The sequence below is a fragment of the Sardina pilchardus genome, chromosome 5 (genome assembly GCF_963854185.1).
Source record: "Sardina pilchardus chromosome 5, fSarPil1.1, whole genome shotgun sequence".
NCBI classification, from domain to species: domain Eukaryota; kingdom Metazoa; phylum Chordata; class Actinopteri; order Clupeiformes; family Clupeidae; genus Sardina; species Sardina pilchardus.
In genome coordinates, this window is record NC_084998.1 from 29325369 (window position 1) to 29341795 (window position 16427).

The following is a 16427-nucleotide window of genomic DNA, read 5'->3' on the forward strand; positions in this document are numbered from 1 at the left end:
ATCAGCTTCATGCTACACTCTAAAGGTGCTTTATAATGCTACTTTAATCCGTGAAAAGTGAAAGGTACAGAAAGACTATTTTCATACATTTTCTTAAATGCTTCTTAAAGAAATATCGCATTGAGGGTTCTTTGAAGCAATACGAAAGGTTCTAGGCTACTATGCCATCGCTCTGAAGAACACATTTTCATGTGGTTATAATGACTGATGCCATTAGACTACCATCCAATGTTATGTAACTGTCAGTAGCCTTATATATTGGAATTCTCCAACTAAATGGAGTTGACAGGTTGAGCCCTTCAGAAAACTCAAGAAAATGCGGGGCGTGCGAGACGTGCGTATACTGTAACCTGACGCTCTGGTCAGTGGGTTATAGATAGCTTCCCCGCGTCTCTTGCAGTTAATAACAAGACCCAATTTCCCCTCACGTTTCGGAGAGCAACCTTTTCAAACATAGGAGCTTGTGCTCATATCACCAAAAGAAAGAGCTGTTTGTGCGAAAACACTCTAAAGCTAGACTTTTCCTTCCTTCCTCCTACTCACTTGACTCCAACAGATTAGGTCATTCGTTGACTGATCCTCGAGGAGTGTCCACAGTTTGCTGAGAAACGCTGGGACGGGACTGCTCTGCTTCATTTGAAAAGCACAAAATATCAGAAAGAAAAATCTGTCAAAAACTCCTCTTTCCTCCGACAATCTCGAGTTATAGCCTAGAGTCTATTCTCGAATATTACTCTATCGGAAAAGGTCAAGCTTTTGTGTAGGGTAGTGTTCGCTTCGGTCTTGTTTACGTGTGGCCACGCAGTCTGGATTACACCGTGATAGGTTTCAGTGGTCATGCTCGCACGTGAAGGCATTCTCCTCCGCGCCACAACCTCTCTCTCTCTCCTCCAATCAAGCACTGACAGTTACGTGCGCGTCCAAGTGCGTTTCCCCATTGGTCAGTGAAAGGCCATGTAGGTTATGTAATGAGCTGAAATCGTGTTAATAAGCCATATCGGTATTGCTGTAAATAACTAATCACCTCCGGTCTTCTCCCGCACCACCAGCAACAGCAGATGGGTGTGCTGTGAGTAATCTGAGTGCAGAGCGACGCCAAGAGCGACGCAAAGTACCCAACAGACGACTGTTTATGTTTCTATGTCTATGCTGTCTCTATAACACTTGTACTTGTACACTTGATTGCGTATGGTGTGCCCCCTCCCTGCAACCTCGACACCATGGCAAATGTGTTGTCGCCGGCTTCAGCAAAGAATGTATAAAATACCTGCAAATTATAAAGGTCAAGACTCGCACAGGGCCTGTTTAAATCGTGGTGGTGAGTGCAAAGTTCAAAGTCCATTTTTTTTTTTTTTTTAAAGTCCATTATTAATTTAATACCAGGAGAAAGCGCAATCCTAAGTATTACATGTACCGCATGATAGCCTACACAATATGACCGTATAACTGCACATTTTCTCCACAATAATAAAACGCTTGTCAACTTGTCTTTGTCTCTTATTTGTGCAATGTGTAAGCATATCTACTACTCTTGCAGCTCGTGTGTATAGTGGGGAGAACATGTAGTTGATGCTAAAGTTGCCTACATAAAAGAGGAACATAAAAACATTTGACAATTGATCTTAATGCCTTAATTTTAAAAAAAAAATCTGTAAAAATCAAACCGATAAGGACACCAATGTTCTTTGTGATTGAAGAATGTAGGCCTATCGTAAATGAATAAATGTTCTTCCTTAAATGCTAGGGGGAAGGAAGCATTTGACCCCTTATGTAACCCTATGGGAATTTAACACATAGGGTTAACATAGGGGCAGGCATATTTTTATTTTTAAAAGCCAGCTACAGTGCCCTCCATAATTATTGGCACCCCTGGTTAAGATGTGTTCTTTAGCTTCTAATAAATTCATTTTTTTTCCAAATAATATAGGACCACAATTTAAAAAAAGCGTAAAATCCAACCTTTAATACAAGTGCATTTATTTAGAAGGAAAAAAATCCCACATTAAGAAATAATTATTTTACATCAAATCATGTGTGCCACAATTATTAGCACCCCTGATGTTAATGCTTTGTACAACCCCCTTTTGCTAATAAAACAGCACCTAATCTTGTCTTATAATGTTTCACAAGATTAGAGAAAACAGAAAGAGGGATCTTCGACCATTCCTCTTTGCACAAAATCTCCAAATCATCCAACGACCTGGGTTCTCTCCTCTGCACTCTCCTCTTCAGCTCACCCCACAGGTTTTCAATGGGGTTGAGGTCTGGGAATTGAGATGGCCATGGTAGGAGCTTGATACGGTGTCTGGTGAACCATTTCTGTGTCGACTTGGTCATATGTTTAGGGTCATTATCTTGCTGAAAGACCCAGTGACGACACATCTTCAGCTTTTGGGCAGAGGCCACCAGATTCTGATTTAAAATGTCCTGGAATTTCAAAGCATTCATGATGCCATGCACCCTATCAAGGTTCCCAGGCCCTTTGGAAGAGAAACAGACCCACAGCATGACCGATCCCCCCCATACTTCACAGTGGGCATGAGGTGCTGTTCTGCATACTCATCTTTTCGTTATGCCAGACCCACTTAGAGTGTTTGTTGCCAAAAAGCTCTAACTTTGTCTCATCTGACCAAAGCACACGGTCCCAGTTGAAGGCCCAGTACCGCTCCAGACGTTTGTGCTTATGATTTTGAGTGAGAAAGGTTTTTTTCCGTGCATGCCTCCCAAACAACTTGTTGGCATGTAGTTAGCGCCTGATGGTTGTTTTGGAGACTTTGTGACCCCAAGATGCAACCATTTGATGCAATTCTGGAGAGTTTTGGAGTTTTTTTTATTTCTCTTACCATCCTCCTCACTATGCGTGGTGGTAAAATAAACTTCCAGGCTTCCGTCCTCTTCCAGGCTTGTTTACCACTGCTCTAGTTGTTTTAAACTGCTTAACGACTCCTCCGACCATAGATATGGGCAGGTGTGTGAGTGGCTATTTTCTTGTAGCCATTGCCTTACTTGTGAAGGTCGACACACATCTGCCTTACTTGAACAGTGTGTTTCTTTGTCTTTCCCATGTTGAAGAGAAATGGCCTCTGTGTCACGTCATATTTATAGCCCAGGGAAACAGGATGTTAAGAATTACTAAATAAATATACTCTGATTGACTTTGTAAACTACTGTAGAAATGACAGAAATTACAGAAATACTTTAATTACATTTATTTCCTAGGAATTGTTAGGGGTGCCAATAATTGTGGAACAGGTGATTTTATGAAGAATAATTATTTCTCAGTCAGGGATTTTTTTCCCCTCCTTAAAATTCACTTGAGTTGAAGGTTCCATTTTTCTACAATTTTCAGTGTGAGAGTATGCTTCTACAATAAAAATTGTATTTATTTTAAGGCTTTTAACGCATCTTAATCAGGGGTGCCAATAATTGTGGAGGGCGCTGTATTTCATGGATCCAGGATATTATGCATCCTGAAAGTTTCCTTGGCTGTTGGAATTAAAATAGCCCCACATCATCACATACCCTTCACCATAGATAGATAGCTTTTTCCAGTAGGCCTATTAGCCTGTTTGATGCTCATTGAGCTCTATGCAAATCAGTACATGATAGTAACTTGTGCTACCGACGTGTATTTTTTAAGTAAATCTGAAAGAGATTTTCATTTCAGTGTGCTTAGTAAATACATGTATTGATAATGTGGCTGTAAGTAGATGAGTTAATGGCTTTAGGCCCAATTAGTATTCAAATTGCATCAAATATAACAAATGATCAAAAAAGTATGTTTGCCTTTTGCCTTTAATTGGACAGGACAATAGAGAGAATGACAGGAAGCGAGTGGGAGAGAGAGTCGGGGTGGGATCCAGAAAGGACCACGGGGCGGGAATCAAACCCCGGTCGCCGGCGTGTGGTGCAGGTGCCCCAGCCAGTCGCGCCACGGCTGAGGCCCAAAACTATGTTTTTAGATGGGATTTTGCAGTTACATTATGCAAATAAAGACACTTTTTACCTTTTTCTTTCATGTGCAACTTCACCTTTACAAGAGCATCATGCCAAAGCAATTATGGACTGACACATTTATGGACCAATGCATTTATTGACCAATTTGCATACAAGAATGGGTATGTGAAGAAATATTCTTCTTGTTTTCATGCTGTGATGTAACTGCTCTTCCTCTCCAATCGTCCACTCCACTTCATTTAGTAATAGCAAATAGCATAGAAATAGTATACAGTAATAGTAAATATACAAAATATTTATATCACACGTAATTAAAAAGCTATTTTGCATATTTCGACTAATCAGCACAAATAAAGGGTATGGATTGCCCCACTTGTTTGGGTGACATTTTATGATTAGTTAATGATTCTACCATGCGTGACATAAAAATGTCCCAAGTAGAAATTATTTCTATGCGAAAAAGTACTGTAGAATCAAAAGTTTGGTAGTGACCTTAGTTTGTCCTTATTTTTGAGATATTAACAAAAAACAAGCTTTTTTTCCCCCATAGACATTTGCATTTGGCACAATGGACTAATTGGCCCAACCCATCTGCCCAGGGTCAGTTATAATACAGTAAGGTCATTTTTAGTGTCAGAAAGTTCAATTAGTCCAGTGTAGAGAATAAATCGTCCATTCAATTCAAGTTTATTTATACAGCACATTTCATATGGTATACACAGACTCAATGCTAGGAAAGATATAGAAAACACTACCAACCATGTTAGAGTGGTTAAATAGACAGTAAAACACATTAAAAGTAAAATAAAATGAAAGTACAACATTCAAGTATAAATGTGGTGAAAAATAAAAAGTTGTTATATCATCTTGGAAAAGCCTAAAGTTTTAACTAAAAGATGACACAAATAAATAGGTTTTCAGTCTTGTTTTAAATGAGGTCACTGATTGAGAGGATCTTAAGTCTTGAGGTAGGAAGTTCCAGAGTGTGGGGGCATAGTGACATGAGCGGAAGTAGTGTTTATTCTTGAAATCAAGAGGAGACCTTTGCTTGAGGACCGTAGGCATCTGACTGGGGTATACACATTGATCATGTCAGAGATATAAGATGGAGCTAAGCCATTCAATGATTTAAAAACAATGAGAAGTATTTTAAAATAAATTATTGGTTTTACCGGGAGCCAGTGTAGTGATTTTAATACTGGAGTTATATGATGATATCTTCTTGTTCCGGTTAGTACTGGGCAGCTGCATTTTTAATTAACTGGAGTTTGTATAATGTTTGCTTTGGAAGTCCAGTTAAAAGCACATTACAATAGTCTAATCGACTTGAGATAAAAGCATGCACTAATTATTTATTTAGCACATTTCATATGGTATACACAGACTCAATGCGCTTTTAGGAAAGATATAGAAAACACTACCAACCATGTGAGGGTGGTTTAAATAGACAGTAAAACACATTAAAAATAAAATAAAATGAAAGTACAACATTCAAGTTAAAATAATAAATGTGGTGAAAAATAAAAAGTTGTTACATCATCTTGGAAAAGCCTAAAGTTTTAACTAAAAGCTGACGCAAATAAATAGGTTTTCAGTCTTGTTTTAAATGAGGTCACTGATTGAGAGGATCTTAAGCAAAGATCCTTAATTACTTTGCGTGTTGCAAAGACGTCATAGTGGGATATCGATCTCTGTCAGATCGGCAACCCACACAAGCAGTGCATTTCGAATGTTATAGCAGGTCTGCTTAAAGGGGGATTTAGCCCCCCTCCCCCTTGTGAAGACAGAACGCGGAAATGATGGAACGTTTGCGCCTCTCGCTCCGCTTTAACCCTCTCTGTCTTAAGTCCTGAGGTAGGGAGTTCCATAGGGCATAGTGACTAAAGGCACCATGAGTGGAACTAGTTTGAGAAGTTTGGCCTATAACTTTCACAGACAGAAGGATCAAGATTAAATTTTTTTCAGTAGTGGTGTGACAATAGCATGCTTTAGACAGTTAGGGAAGATTCCAGACTGTAGTGAGGTATTAACAACACCAAGGATGTCTGTAGCCAGACAGCTGAAAACCCTTTTAAAAGGTGTAGTTGGTACTGGATCAAGACCACATATAGCTGAACTAAGTTGTAGTACAATTTCTTCCAGCTCACTCTGGAATACAGGAGTACAACTGTGCAGAGTGCTAGTGGGCCTAAATTCATTGAGGGATCACTAACAGCAACAATGGTAGATGTTATCCCTAATAGTTGTGATTTTTGCAAATTCATTACACTTCTCATGAGAGCGGAGTTCAGAAGGTATCATTCGGGGGGGTTGCCTATCAATGGTATTAAATAAGATTTTTGAGTTGAGTTCTGATGTTCCGCAATAATCTGAGAGAAGTGCTGCTGTTGGGACATTTTCATTTCTTTATCATATTGACACAACTGATCCTTAAAATGAACAAAGTCGGCCTGCTGATCCTTAAAATGAATGAAGTTTTACGCCATTTGCGCTCAGCTTTGTGGCAAGTTCTTTTTAAAGTTTTAACCCTCTCAGCATTCCTCCAGGGTGTTTTGCGTTTGCTACAAGTAGATCTGGTTCTCATCGGTGCAATGTTATCCATCATTGTTGTTACAGAGGTATTGAAATACTCAACTAACTTGCTGCAGCAAGGGATGGGTGAATTCAAGTCGGAGAGAGAATTAAAGGGATAGTTCGGGTTTTAAGACACCAAGTTATATGGGTTCCCTGTCAGCAACGTTGTGCATCAGCACTGACTTACCCCCCGACAGCGTCCTGTGAGCCGAGATCCAGCCGGTTTTTGATCGTTTTTGATGCCGGACTATTTTCTTCAGCAGGTTTCTGGGGTCACGAAAGTAAAGTGTTTTTCTTCTCAAAACCATATGCGTTCAACAGAGTGATATATTTGCACCACAAAAATGTTGTCCAGCTGTCAGTAGCGCGCAGTGATAGGAATCGCGAAAAATAAGTAAGTGATAACGAGGTTTGAATTTTTCCTGGATAACGTTTTTGTGGTGCAAATATATCACTCTTTTGAATGCATATGGTTTTGAGAAGAAAAACACTTTACTTTCGTGACCCCAGAAACTTGCCGGACTACTTTCTTCAGCATCAAAAACCGGCTGGATCTCGGCTCACAGGACGCTGTTGCGGGGTAAGTCAGTGCTGATGCACAACGTTGCTGACGGGGAACCCATATAACTTCGTGTCTTAAAACCCGAACTATCCCTTTAATAGGAAAGTCAGGATATGAATTTGAATTGAAATGAAAGGCAGGGCTCAGGTCAGAGAGTGGCCTAGAGTTGGTGTAAGCAGTGCTAAACTTATCAGCTGTATTTTCCCAAATGTTGCGTCTCATGACTAGTTTTGAACCTGGAGTAGTCTTGGTCATCCAGGCAACAATAAAAAAAGATACAAAAGATACAGTGGTGATCTGAGATACCAACATCTAGGGTACCTACAATGGTAATGTCAAGACCTTTAGAGATAACAAGATCGAGGGTGTGACCATGATTGTGAGTAGGCACAGAAATGTGTTGGGTAAACTCAAACATTGACAATAAGTCAGTAAACTGACTAGCATAACAGTCAGTTGTAATATCAACATGAATATTAAAATCACCCAATATAAAAATAAAATCATACTAATCAAACAAAATACTACAATACAAAAACTCACCAAAGTCAGAAATGAAGCCTGTTAAGCTGTGGTGGGTGGTAAACAGTGATCATTAGAGTACTCAAGGGTAGAGTAAGCACCGAGAGAGACATTCTTAAATGATAACATATTAGAGAAGATAGCCGCAACACCACCACCTTTCTTGCTAGCTCTTGAACAGTGAGAAAAAGAGAAATCAGGTAGCGATACTTCAATAAAGTTCCTTACTGCCTGTAGCATCAAGCCTGGTTTCAGTAATGAGATCATTAACTAAAAAAGTTCTATTTGAAAGAGATATAACATTAAAGTGCCATCTGAAGGGTGGGGTATAAAATTGGAGTTGTTCAGTTCAGTAGGCCTAGTTAGAGCTGAAGATCTTTGCCCGAACCCGACGGGTTTGCTCTTAATTTTTGTCACTTCACCCAGGCTTGGGCCAGGCTCGGGCCAGGCTCGGGCCAGGCTCGGGCCAGGCTCGGGCTTCTGCTCCGGCTTGCGCGGTAAATCAGGGGTCAAGTGATGCGTATTGAGTGCGAGAAAGATTTGAAAATGGATACTGAGGTGGTGAAACGTAGGCTGGCCTCAGGCGATTACATAGATATGTGCGTGCGCAGATTTCAATAATGTCGGGCTGTAAACGGGTTCAGGCTTTTAAAAAGCTGTCAATCAAAATGTCGGTTCGGGCTCAGGCTGAACACTGTCAGGCTCGGGCCTTGTCGGGTCTAACTTTTAAGGCCCGATTACAGCTCTAGGCCTAGTGTCCGAATGAAGGGAGCTACAGTAGGCTTTGTCATCCCATGGCCATGAGAGACAGAGCATGCAGAAGCAGAAGCAGGACCCACAGAGCTAGACATGGGATTCCCATTGGGATTCGGAATTGTCTTAAGGAAAGTAATGGATCACTAGGATGCATGGGCCAGAAAACCAGGCAAAGGGAGGAGATACTGTATAAAGTGTGTTACAATTACCATAAGTCATGATGGTTAGTTCTTTCTATGTTCATAATTCTTTGTATGCCATGCTTCAAAACAATTCTTGTCGTGAGTTATGTGCAAGTAGACCTGGCATTGAGGGGCATCACATTTTGTGACAACCTTGAGTGCTTGCTTGCTTGTGTCATAGCAGACTCTACAATTTCTCTTTGTATCAGAGACACAAGGAATGTGATCAGTGACAAATTCCCCAGGGTTTTGTACAGGTTCATAAACTGGGGGATCTCCATACTCCTCAAGGCCAGCCAGCTGCCGGACAAGCTCCTCTCTGAATTCGGTCACAGAATACTTTTGTGGTCGCTTGAGCGCAGCTGCATCAGGGTATGCAGCCCGGTGAATCTGGAACAATATGAAGCTGTTTACGACTGCAATATCCATCATATGGAAGAACAGAGTCTTCCACCATCGCATGCACTTTCTCAAGGCTGTGCTCTGCCCAATAAGCTGGTCAGACCGGTCAACCCCATTCATGTAAAAATTGTAGTCATGTATAGCCTTGGGTTGTTTCACTCTAGTACAACGCCACTTGTGCTCAAATTTTTCTCTCCTTTGCACATGCAGGAACTCATTTGCTGAGTGGATAGATGACAGAAGGGTCACAGGTCTATTGTCCTTCCATTGCAATGCCAAGCAACAGTTATCTCGGACCCACCTCATAGCTCCCCTATCTTTCCCTTTCACCCACTCCTTCCCTTTCTTTACGGACTCAGGGAAACCTCTTCTGTTTTCAGCTGTAGTCCCACAAGAAGGCATCTGGAGCTGAAACAAGTCATTGACTAGTTTTGGTGATGTGTAAAAGTTGTCAAAGTACACATGATAGCCCTGGTGCGCAAGAGACCTAGTGAGTCTCATCACTACATCATACCCCAAACCATTCTCACTAGGTGCATCATTAAGTTTTCGGCCAGTGTAAACATCAAAGTCATAAGTATAGCCATTCAAACTGTCAGCTAACACCCAGAGCTTAATTCCCCACTTTGTGGGTTTGTTCTTGATATACTGTTGAATGCCAGACCTATGTTTTGATTTCACCATTCTTTCATCCACAGCAACATGCTGGAACGGTTGGTAAAGTGCTTTACACGTCACCTTGAAAGTCTCTAACAGGCCAGTGACTTTACGCAGTTTGTCACGCTCATCTTCAGCACCAGGATCTACAACATGGAGCATTGCCATCAATGCTTTGAACCGGTCTCTTGACATGATGCTGCGTGCCCACATGCCATGGTACAGGGTTTTGGTGCTCCAGTATCTGTAAAAAGAACGAACTGGGACAAGGCCACAAAACATTACAAGGGCCATCAGTCGTAACAATTCATCTGGACTGGTTTCTTTCCATGTACCATCTTTGCCACCATAATAGGGCTTTCTGAGGATTTGTTCCCAGGCATAAGCATTTGTGTAGGTGCAGATTTGTAGCAGGAGGGCATCTGTAAAAAAAAGCTTAAAAAAATCTATGGCTTTGGTCATGGCACTTCGTGTTACTTGTGCATCTAGGTGAACACCAGGCTGGCGTACAGGACGGAAAGATGGCAACTGGTTGGGCATGTCTGAATCATCATAGCTATATGTCTGGACAACAGGTTGATTCACCCGATGTGAGGCTCTCCCTCTCCCCCTCCCTCGTCCTCTCCCTGCGCACGGTCGCTCTGGCATTCCTTCTGGTGCCTCCCTTTCAGGTTCAGGCTCAGGGTCATCCTCCTCTGAGTCGGCGGCAGGACCAGGAGAATGTTGAGTTCTAAAAGTTGAGATAAAAAAAACAAATACAAGTTGTTCACAACCTAGGTCAAGGCTAATTTCAGTCAGAAAAGGTTGTAGCAGAAAAGTTGCTACTGACTACAGTACATGTCATTATTTTAGTGCTGACTGTCATTATTTTCTTTCTAGTTGAGATAAAAAAGCAAGTTGTTCACAACCTAGGTCAAAGCTAATTTCAGTCAGAAAAAGTTGTAGCAGAAAGGCTGCTTACTTACTAAATGTCATTAAGCTACTTCCTGTCTAGAAGTTGAGAAAAAAACCTAGGTCAAGGCTACTTTCAGTCAGATAAGGTCGCTACTTAGGCATGCCATTACTTTCTTACAGGGGCGTAGCCAGAAGGGCGGCTCCGGGTGGCACAGGCCACCCTTGAGATTCGGTTGGCCACCCCAGGTGCCACCCCAAAATCCTAGTCTATGATTTGCCATTAACAATCGAAGGTGACACCTTTCTTGATGCACTTGCAGCGCGGTAGTTTGAAATGTAAGTAATCTAGCAAACACGCTTGCCGTTATAGGCTTATTCTTTTTAGCATGAATTTACAGTAGGCCTACAGACTACTGCTTGTGCTAACACGCAAACATATCTATGACCATGGAATCATGTCATGTATAGGCAAAGTTTTGTATCTGCCTATTCTACCTACTCAGCTGACATTTGCTAAGTGTTGTATTGTAAATAGCCTACTGTCCTAAGCTTAGGCCAGTGTTTCTTAACTGGTGGGTCGGATCCAAAAGTGGGTTGTGTGTAAGGATCCCAATTCTCAGGCTGATGACATTTCTTTCAATCATAATGTGGACTCTTGATTAGCTATGAAAAATGTCACTAGGGCCTACTACAGCAACTTTGAGTAACCTTTTACCTTTTCACATGAGAAACTAACTTGGAAGCAAGAAATGCAAATACAATGTATTTGTCTTAACTGATACCCACTGAGGAACACAATAGTCTCTGTCCCACAGACAATGTAAATGCAGTGTATGTTGTGATGTCGTATTTGATTAGCACTGAAGGAAACAATGAACTCAGTCTCAACCATAGCATCCCCCATGTGATCTCTAAAGGAATAACCCTTAACCTGTCGACCTCCAAACATGTGACTACTCTCAAATGTCCTTAACCTGTAACAAACTGGGTAACCTATAAAAGGGAAATCAACACATCATTCTTGGAGTTATTCTGTTGTCAGATGCTCCCACACCGTAGGTGTGTTAGTCTTCAAACCTCTGAGCTGGTAATGTAGCCTATTTTCATTCTCTGACTGTTTTGCACGATAGCCTAAGTAATTCCTTTAACCTGTTGAAGCAACTTTCTTGCTGCAATTTGATATCCTTTGGGTGACGGTGAGCCACAAGGAACGGCTAGGATTAGTTCTCGTGGCCGTACAGGCTAATCAAGTGGAGGTGGCATGCTGCTATTAAGAGAACTGACCATTGTATTATACTGTGATGGATCGCTGATTTTATTAGTAGTCTGGGATTAGGCATCTAGAACCTTAGCACACCCTGAACCCTCTGTAGCTTTGGTAAGATGTTTATTTCCAAAGTTACGTGGTTAGAAGATTCCTGTATGCTGCATTGCCATGCCCGCGACCCTTTCCTTGTGGATTTTTCTCATTGGAATACAGCTATAACGAACGCGAAAGCTGAGATTGCGTTGCACATCAGTGTTGGAACGACTACTCAACAGAGATAAACATTGTTTTTCGTGTCTGGGAGATCTCGTTATCGTTTTGGACTGTCGGATTCTTATGCTTATTGTTTGGACTTATGGACACTGAACATTGGGGGGGTGTTTGTTTGTGCTGTAGCCTATGAAGCTTTGTGTTAATAAGTAGCCTAAGTGTCGGGCCTTCACCTCAGCGCGTAAGTTGCGCGCTAGGTGGCCACAAACTCATTGCTTAATTTGTGACACAATACAGTGTGTATTCATAATTCATTTTCATAATTCATTTGTTTGTAAACAGGCATTCTGGCCGTTTCTCTTAAGTCAACCGAGGCCTTCAATGCGGTTATATGTGTGTCGTGACAGTGTATAGGCCTACTCTTGATTATAACAAGAGGAAAATTGCTACACATTTAATTTTAAAAGCATATAATATAGGATGAACAAAGTGTATGGACTTGCTATATTAAATCCAGGTAACCAGCTAATTAGGCTATGTGCCACCTCCGATTTCGCAAGTGATGTAGCCTACATTTAAAAATCGACAGCCCAGCTTCATTCTTGAAACATTCTTAAAACACAATGTGAAAGAGCTCCGATGCGCACTGATAGTTATGGGGCCGTAACTCAGGAGGATATAATTGAGCCTAAGAAATCAACAACATCTGTACTTTGCAGTGGGGTTTTTTTCGGGATGGGGTCCAACATTGCGGGGGTCCAGACCCCCCCGACCCCCCGGTTCCTACTCGCATGCCCATGAGGGAATACGTTTTAGCACAGCATAACCCAGTGATAGACAATGTAGATAATTAACTTTAACATGTTTGTTTATTTGTATCTGCATTTTATTCAAATTTAAAGAAATTTTATGTGAGTTTGGTCTTTGTCCTCCAATTTATCAGTAGGCCTATGGTGTTTGGTGCATGGTTTTACTCATGCATTTGTGCGCTTTTCTGTCTCTGTTTACCTAGATGCCACCCTTGAATTAAATCAGTGCCCCACTACGGCCACCCTTGTTTGCCCTTATTTTCTTATAGGGAGCAAAAACACACATTTCTGGAACTAAACAGAAGGAGTAAGACTGATATTTATGTAGCCTATAATGTATTCCTTCAATCCTATTCAAAGTTCATGAGTCTTCATCCAGTCATGCCCATAGAATATGCAAAAAACGCTACAATGTTGGAAAAGGGCGAATTTACCTGCGAGTGAGATATGCGCGATCAAAAACAAACAAACACGAGACGCGATTTCTTTTAGTTGTGACAGACAAAAAACACACAGAAGGCACAGTCTACTCAGAGTGTTATCCCTCGACAATATGTGTCATGGAGCTGTAAGTAGCCTAGTCTAAAATACAATCTTGAGCTTCAAGAACTGTTTACTCACTCAGCATTGTTGTCATCGTCGGAGTCAGAGTCACGAAAGTCCTCATCTAGTTCACGGTCCAACTCGTACTCTTCTCCACTAGATAAGCCCCCTATTTCACTGTCTTCACCGCTATTGTAATCATTAATTGTATTAATGTGTTGACAACACATTTCTGCCACCTCGGCTTGCGGATGTCCGCCATGTTCTTTTTCATCTTCTTCTTCTGTTTTAATGGCGGTGAGCAAACAGCTTTCAGGTGCATTACTGCCGTCCGACATGTTCATTCATTGTAGGCTACAGCTGCGAATGAACCGGACCAAAGCCATATCAATGGCTTTGGGCCGAACGCGGAAGTTTAGTAGGCGGGGCGCCGAGGTACGCCCCATTCCAGAGTCCGTCCGTCCATTCTGTCGAGTTGAGCTGCCTCACCGGCAGATGATCTAGCACCAAAGATCCTTCATTACTGACCCTCTCTGCTAGCACTAACCCGATCACAAGATTAATGATATTTCAAATTGAACACCTATTCGATTATTCAAGAATCTAAAGAAAAATATCTGGAACATTGGCAAAGGGATACAAAAAAACAAAGCAAATTAGAATATAGGATAGGCCTACCGCTCCATAAAATCTGATCTTTACCGTTATGATATAGCGAGATATAAAGCAGAGACAGATCCTGACCAAATACAGACTCAGTGGCCACAGTCTAGCCATAAGAGGCAGACTGAGAAAATTCTGGTTGCCAAGAGAGCAAAGAATATGTGGTCACTGCATAACAGGTGAGGTTGAGACTTCTTCTTCACTGCGAGAAATATAGGCTACATCCATAAGAATGTCATACTCTGACAGGGTTACAAGCCTAATCCCAGAGTTCCTAAATTTAGAAGAACAAGAAATAACGGCAATCTTTGGTTAGCAGGGACAGACAGCCGCAGGTCTTGGTGTCAAATAGGCCCTACAGTACGTCACCGAATGCCATAGGGCAAGGGACAGGTTTATACTTAACGGCACCTATTTGTAAAATAACACACACACACACACACACACACACACACACACACACGAACACACACGCACACACACGCACACACACGGACACACGCACGCACACGTTTGTTTATTTTGGATGCATATGTAGCCTGCCTACTGTATTCCAAGTATTCTTTATGTTAGTCTAAATGTTAAATGTTCTGCTTTAGCAATGCAATCATATTGTCATGCTTATAAAGCACACTTCAACTTGAACTTGAGAGAGAGAGAGACTAGTCGGTTGTGGATACAGTATAGAATGTGTAATATATAGTTGGAATGTATAAATTAGTTGGAGAATGAGACTAGTAGTGACAGTTGGCCATTGAAAACTGTTAGCCTAGTTATAGGAATACAATGTAGAGTAGTAGGAGAGTATGGAGATACCCACAGAACAGTCTACAATTATTGTCCATAATATATGCTGGTCACTTTTTTCAGTAGCCTTAGCTGATTTGATTTAATTGCATTGAGCTCACTAACTGAAAAACACATCATGCCAATCTCTAGGTATGGTGAGGGGTATGTGATGATGTGGGGCTATTTTAATTCCAAAGGCCATGGAGACTTTATCAGGATGCATATCCTGGATCCAGGAAAGGAATGCCTTTTAAAAAATGAAAACGTTTAAAGAAAAAATCTTCCGGCCTCTATGGGAATTTAACATAGGGGTGGAATACATCTATCTATCTATCTATCTGTCTGTCTGTCTGTCAATTACAATATAGAGTGCAGATGATTTGTAACAAAACAAAGCAGTTTGGGATAGGAACTGCAACAACTCCACCTGTAACAGTGAGCCTCTGCTAAGATTCATACCAGAAAGCATTTCAAGCAGGTAGGACTCAGCGTCTTCAAAAAAGGCGTGATAGACCTATGAACCTGCACCACCACCTGCAACAGCATCAAGTATGCATCTAGCATAGACTTGAATTTCCCCTTGGGGATCAACAAAGTATCTATCTATCTATCTATCTAGCAAGACTCGTTCATCAGCAAATGCCAGCTCAGATATAAGTACTTCTTCTGCCAGAAGCAGGCAAAAGATTGTCTTCATGAGCTCATCGTTCAAATTGAAATGTGAATGTTCAATGTAGTAAAACGAGATATGATGACGAGGGTAAAGAATTTGAAAAGCAAGAACCTAATGTTGGCATAGTTGCATCAGATATTGAGCTTGTCAGCTATAAACACTGCAGCGAAACACGGAAGTAACACAGCGCCACCATTACTGCGTGTCTGGCTGCTAAGAAAGTAGCCCATTGGTTCCATAGGCTGTTGCCAGTGTTGGGGAGTAACTCATTACATGTAATTGTGTTACGTAATTTAATACAAAATAAATGTAACAGTAATATATTACAGTTACTGGAGAAAAATATGTAATTCAATTACAGGTACTTTGGGGAAAGTACAGAACAGAGCCATACCGCCAAATACAAATAAAGTCGATTCTAAAGATATTTCTGTCTTGTGTATTTTTTACTGAAGTGGTCCTGACAGTACTTTGGTTATGGTCATTGAAACAAAATTAAAATAAACTGTTTTCTTGTGTTCATAGACCTACTTCATTGCCCTAAACATGTTTTTTTTTTTTAAAAAAAAAACATATTGCATGGTTTGGCCTCTATTTTTCTGTCTTTTATCTCATTGTTACAACTTACCCCAGTATGTGTTACAACCCACCCCGTGCTGGGGTCGGTTGTAACAAAGGGTCACCTTGTATTTTACATCAAATTACAAGGTCTGTAATTTTCTTGCAGAAACATTTGTGTTGGTTCTATCTGAAGTACAGATGTGGGTATTTTATAAATTTTTTTTACAGGATTGTAGCTAATAAAAAATGAGTGAGTTACAGGTGCTTGAAAAAAGGTGTTACAATCATACCCGGTCTCCCCCATTGCAAATTCATTTTAGAAAAGGATATTCTGGATTCATCTGTAGCCTATCATAATACGTTTTTTTTCTCAGTCGCTTTGGTAGATTTCTCAGAGCGGACTTGA

The 16427-nt window shown here is 41.0% G+C and overlaps 2 protein-coding genes across 3 annotated transcripts in view; both read right to left on the reverse strand.

The window, feature by feature from the left end:
* Positions 1–805, reverse strand: part of si:dkey-18a10.3 (heat shock factor protein) — a 13855-nt gene extending 13050 nt beyond the window's left edge. For both annotated transcript variants that reach the window (XM_062537195.1, XM_062537194.1), the window contains exon 1: positions 544–805. In XM_062537195.1, coding sequence (XP_062393179.1) covers positions 544–636 — 93 coding nt within the window. In that variant the 5' untranslated portion in view covers positions 637–805. The remainder of the gene's footprint in view (positions 1–543) is intronic.
* A 7760-nt stretch (positions 806–8565) lies between these two features.
* LOC134080889 (piggyBac transposable element-derived protein 4-like) lies at positions 8566–13673 on the reverse strand. The gene is made up of 2 exons (XM_062537502.1): positions 13414–13673; positions 8566–10342 (listed from the first exon to the last, which is right to left on the reverse strand). The coding sequence occupies exons 1-2, from the start codon at positions 13671–13673 to the stop codon at positions 8596–8598; spliced, it is 2007 nt and encodes a 668-aa protein (XP_062393486.1). The 3' UTR covers positions 8566–8595.
* Between the last annotated feature and the right edge of the window lie 2754 nt (positions 13674–16427).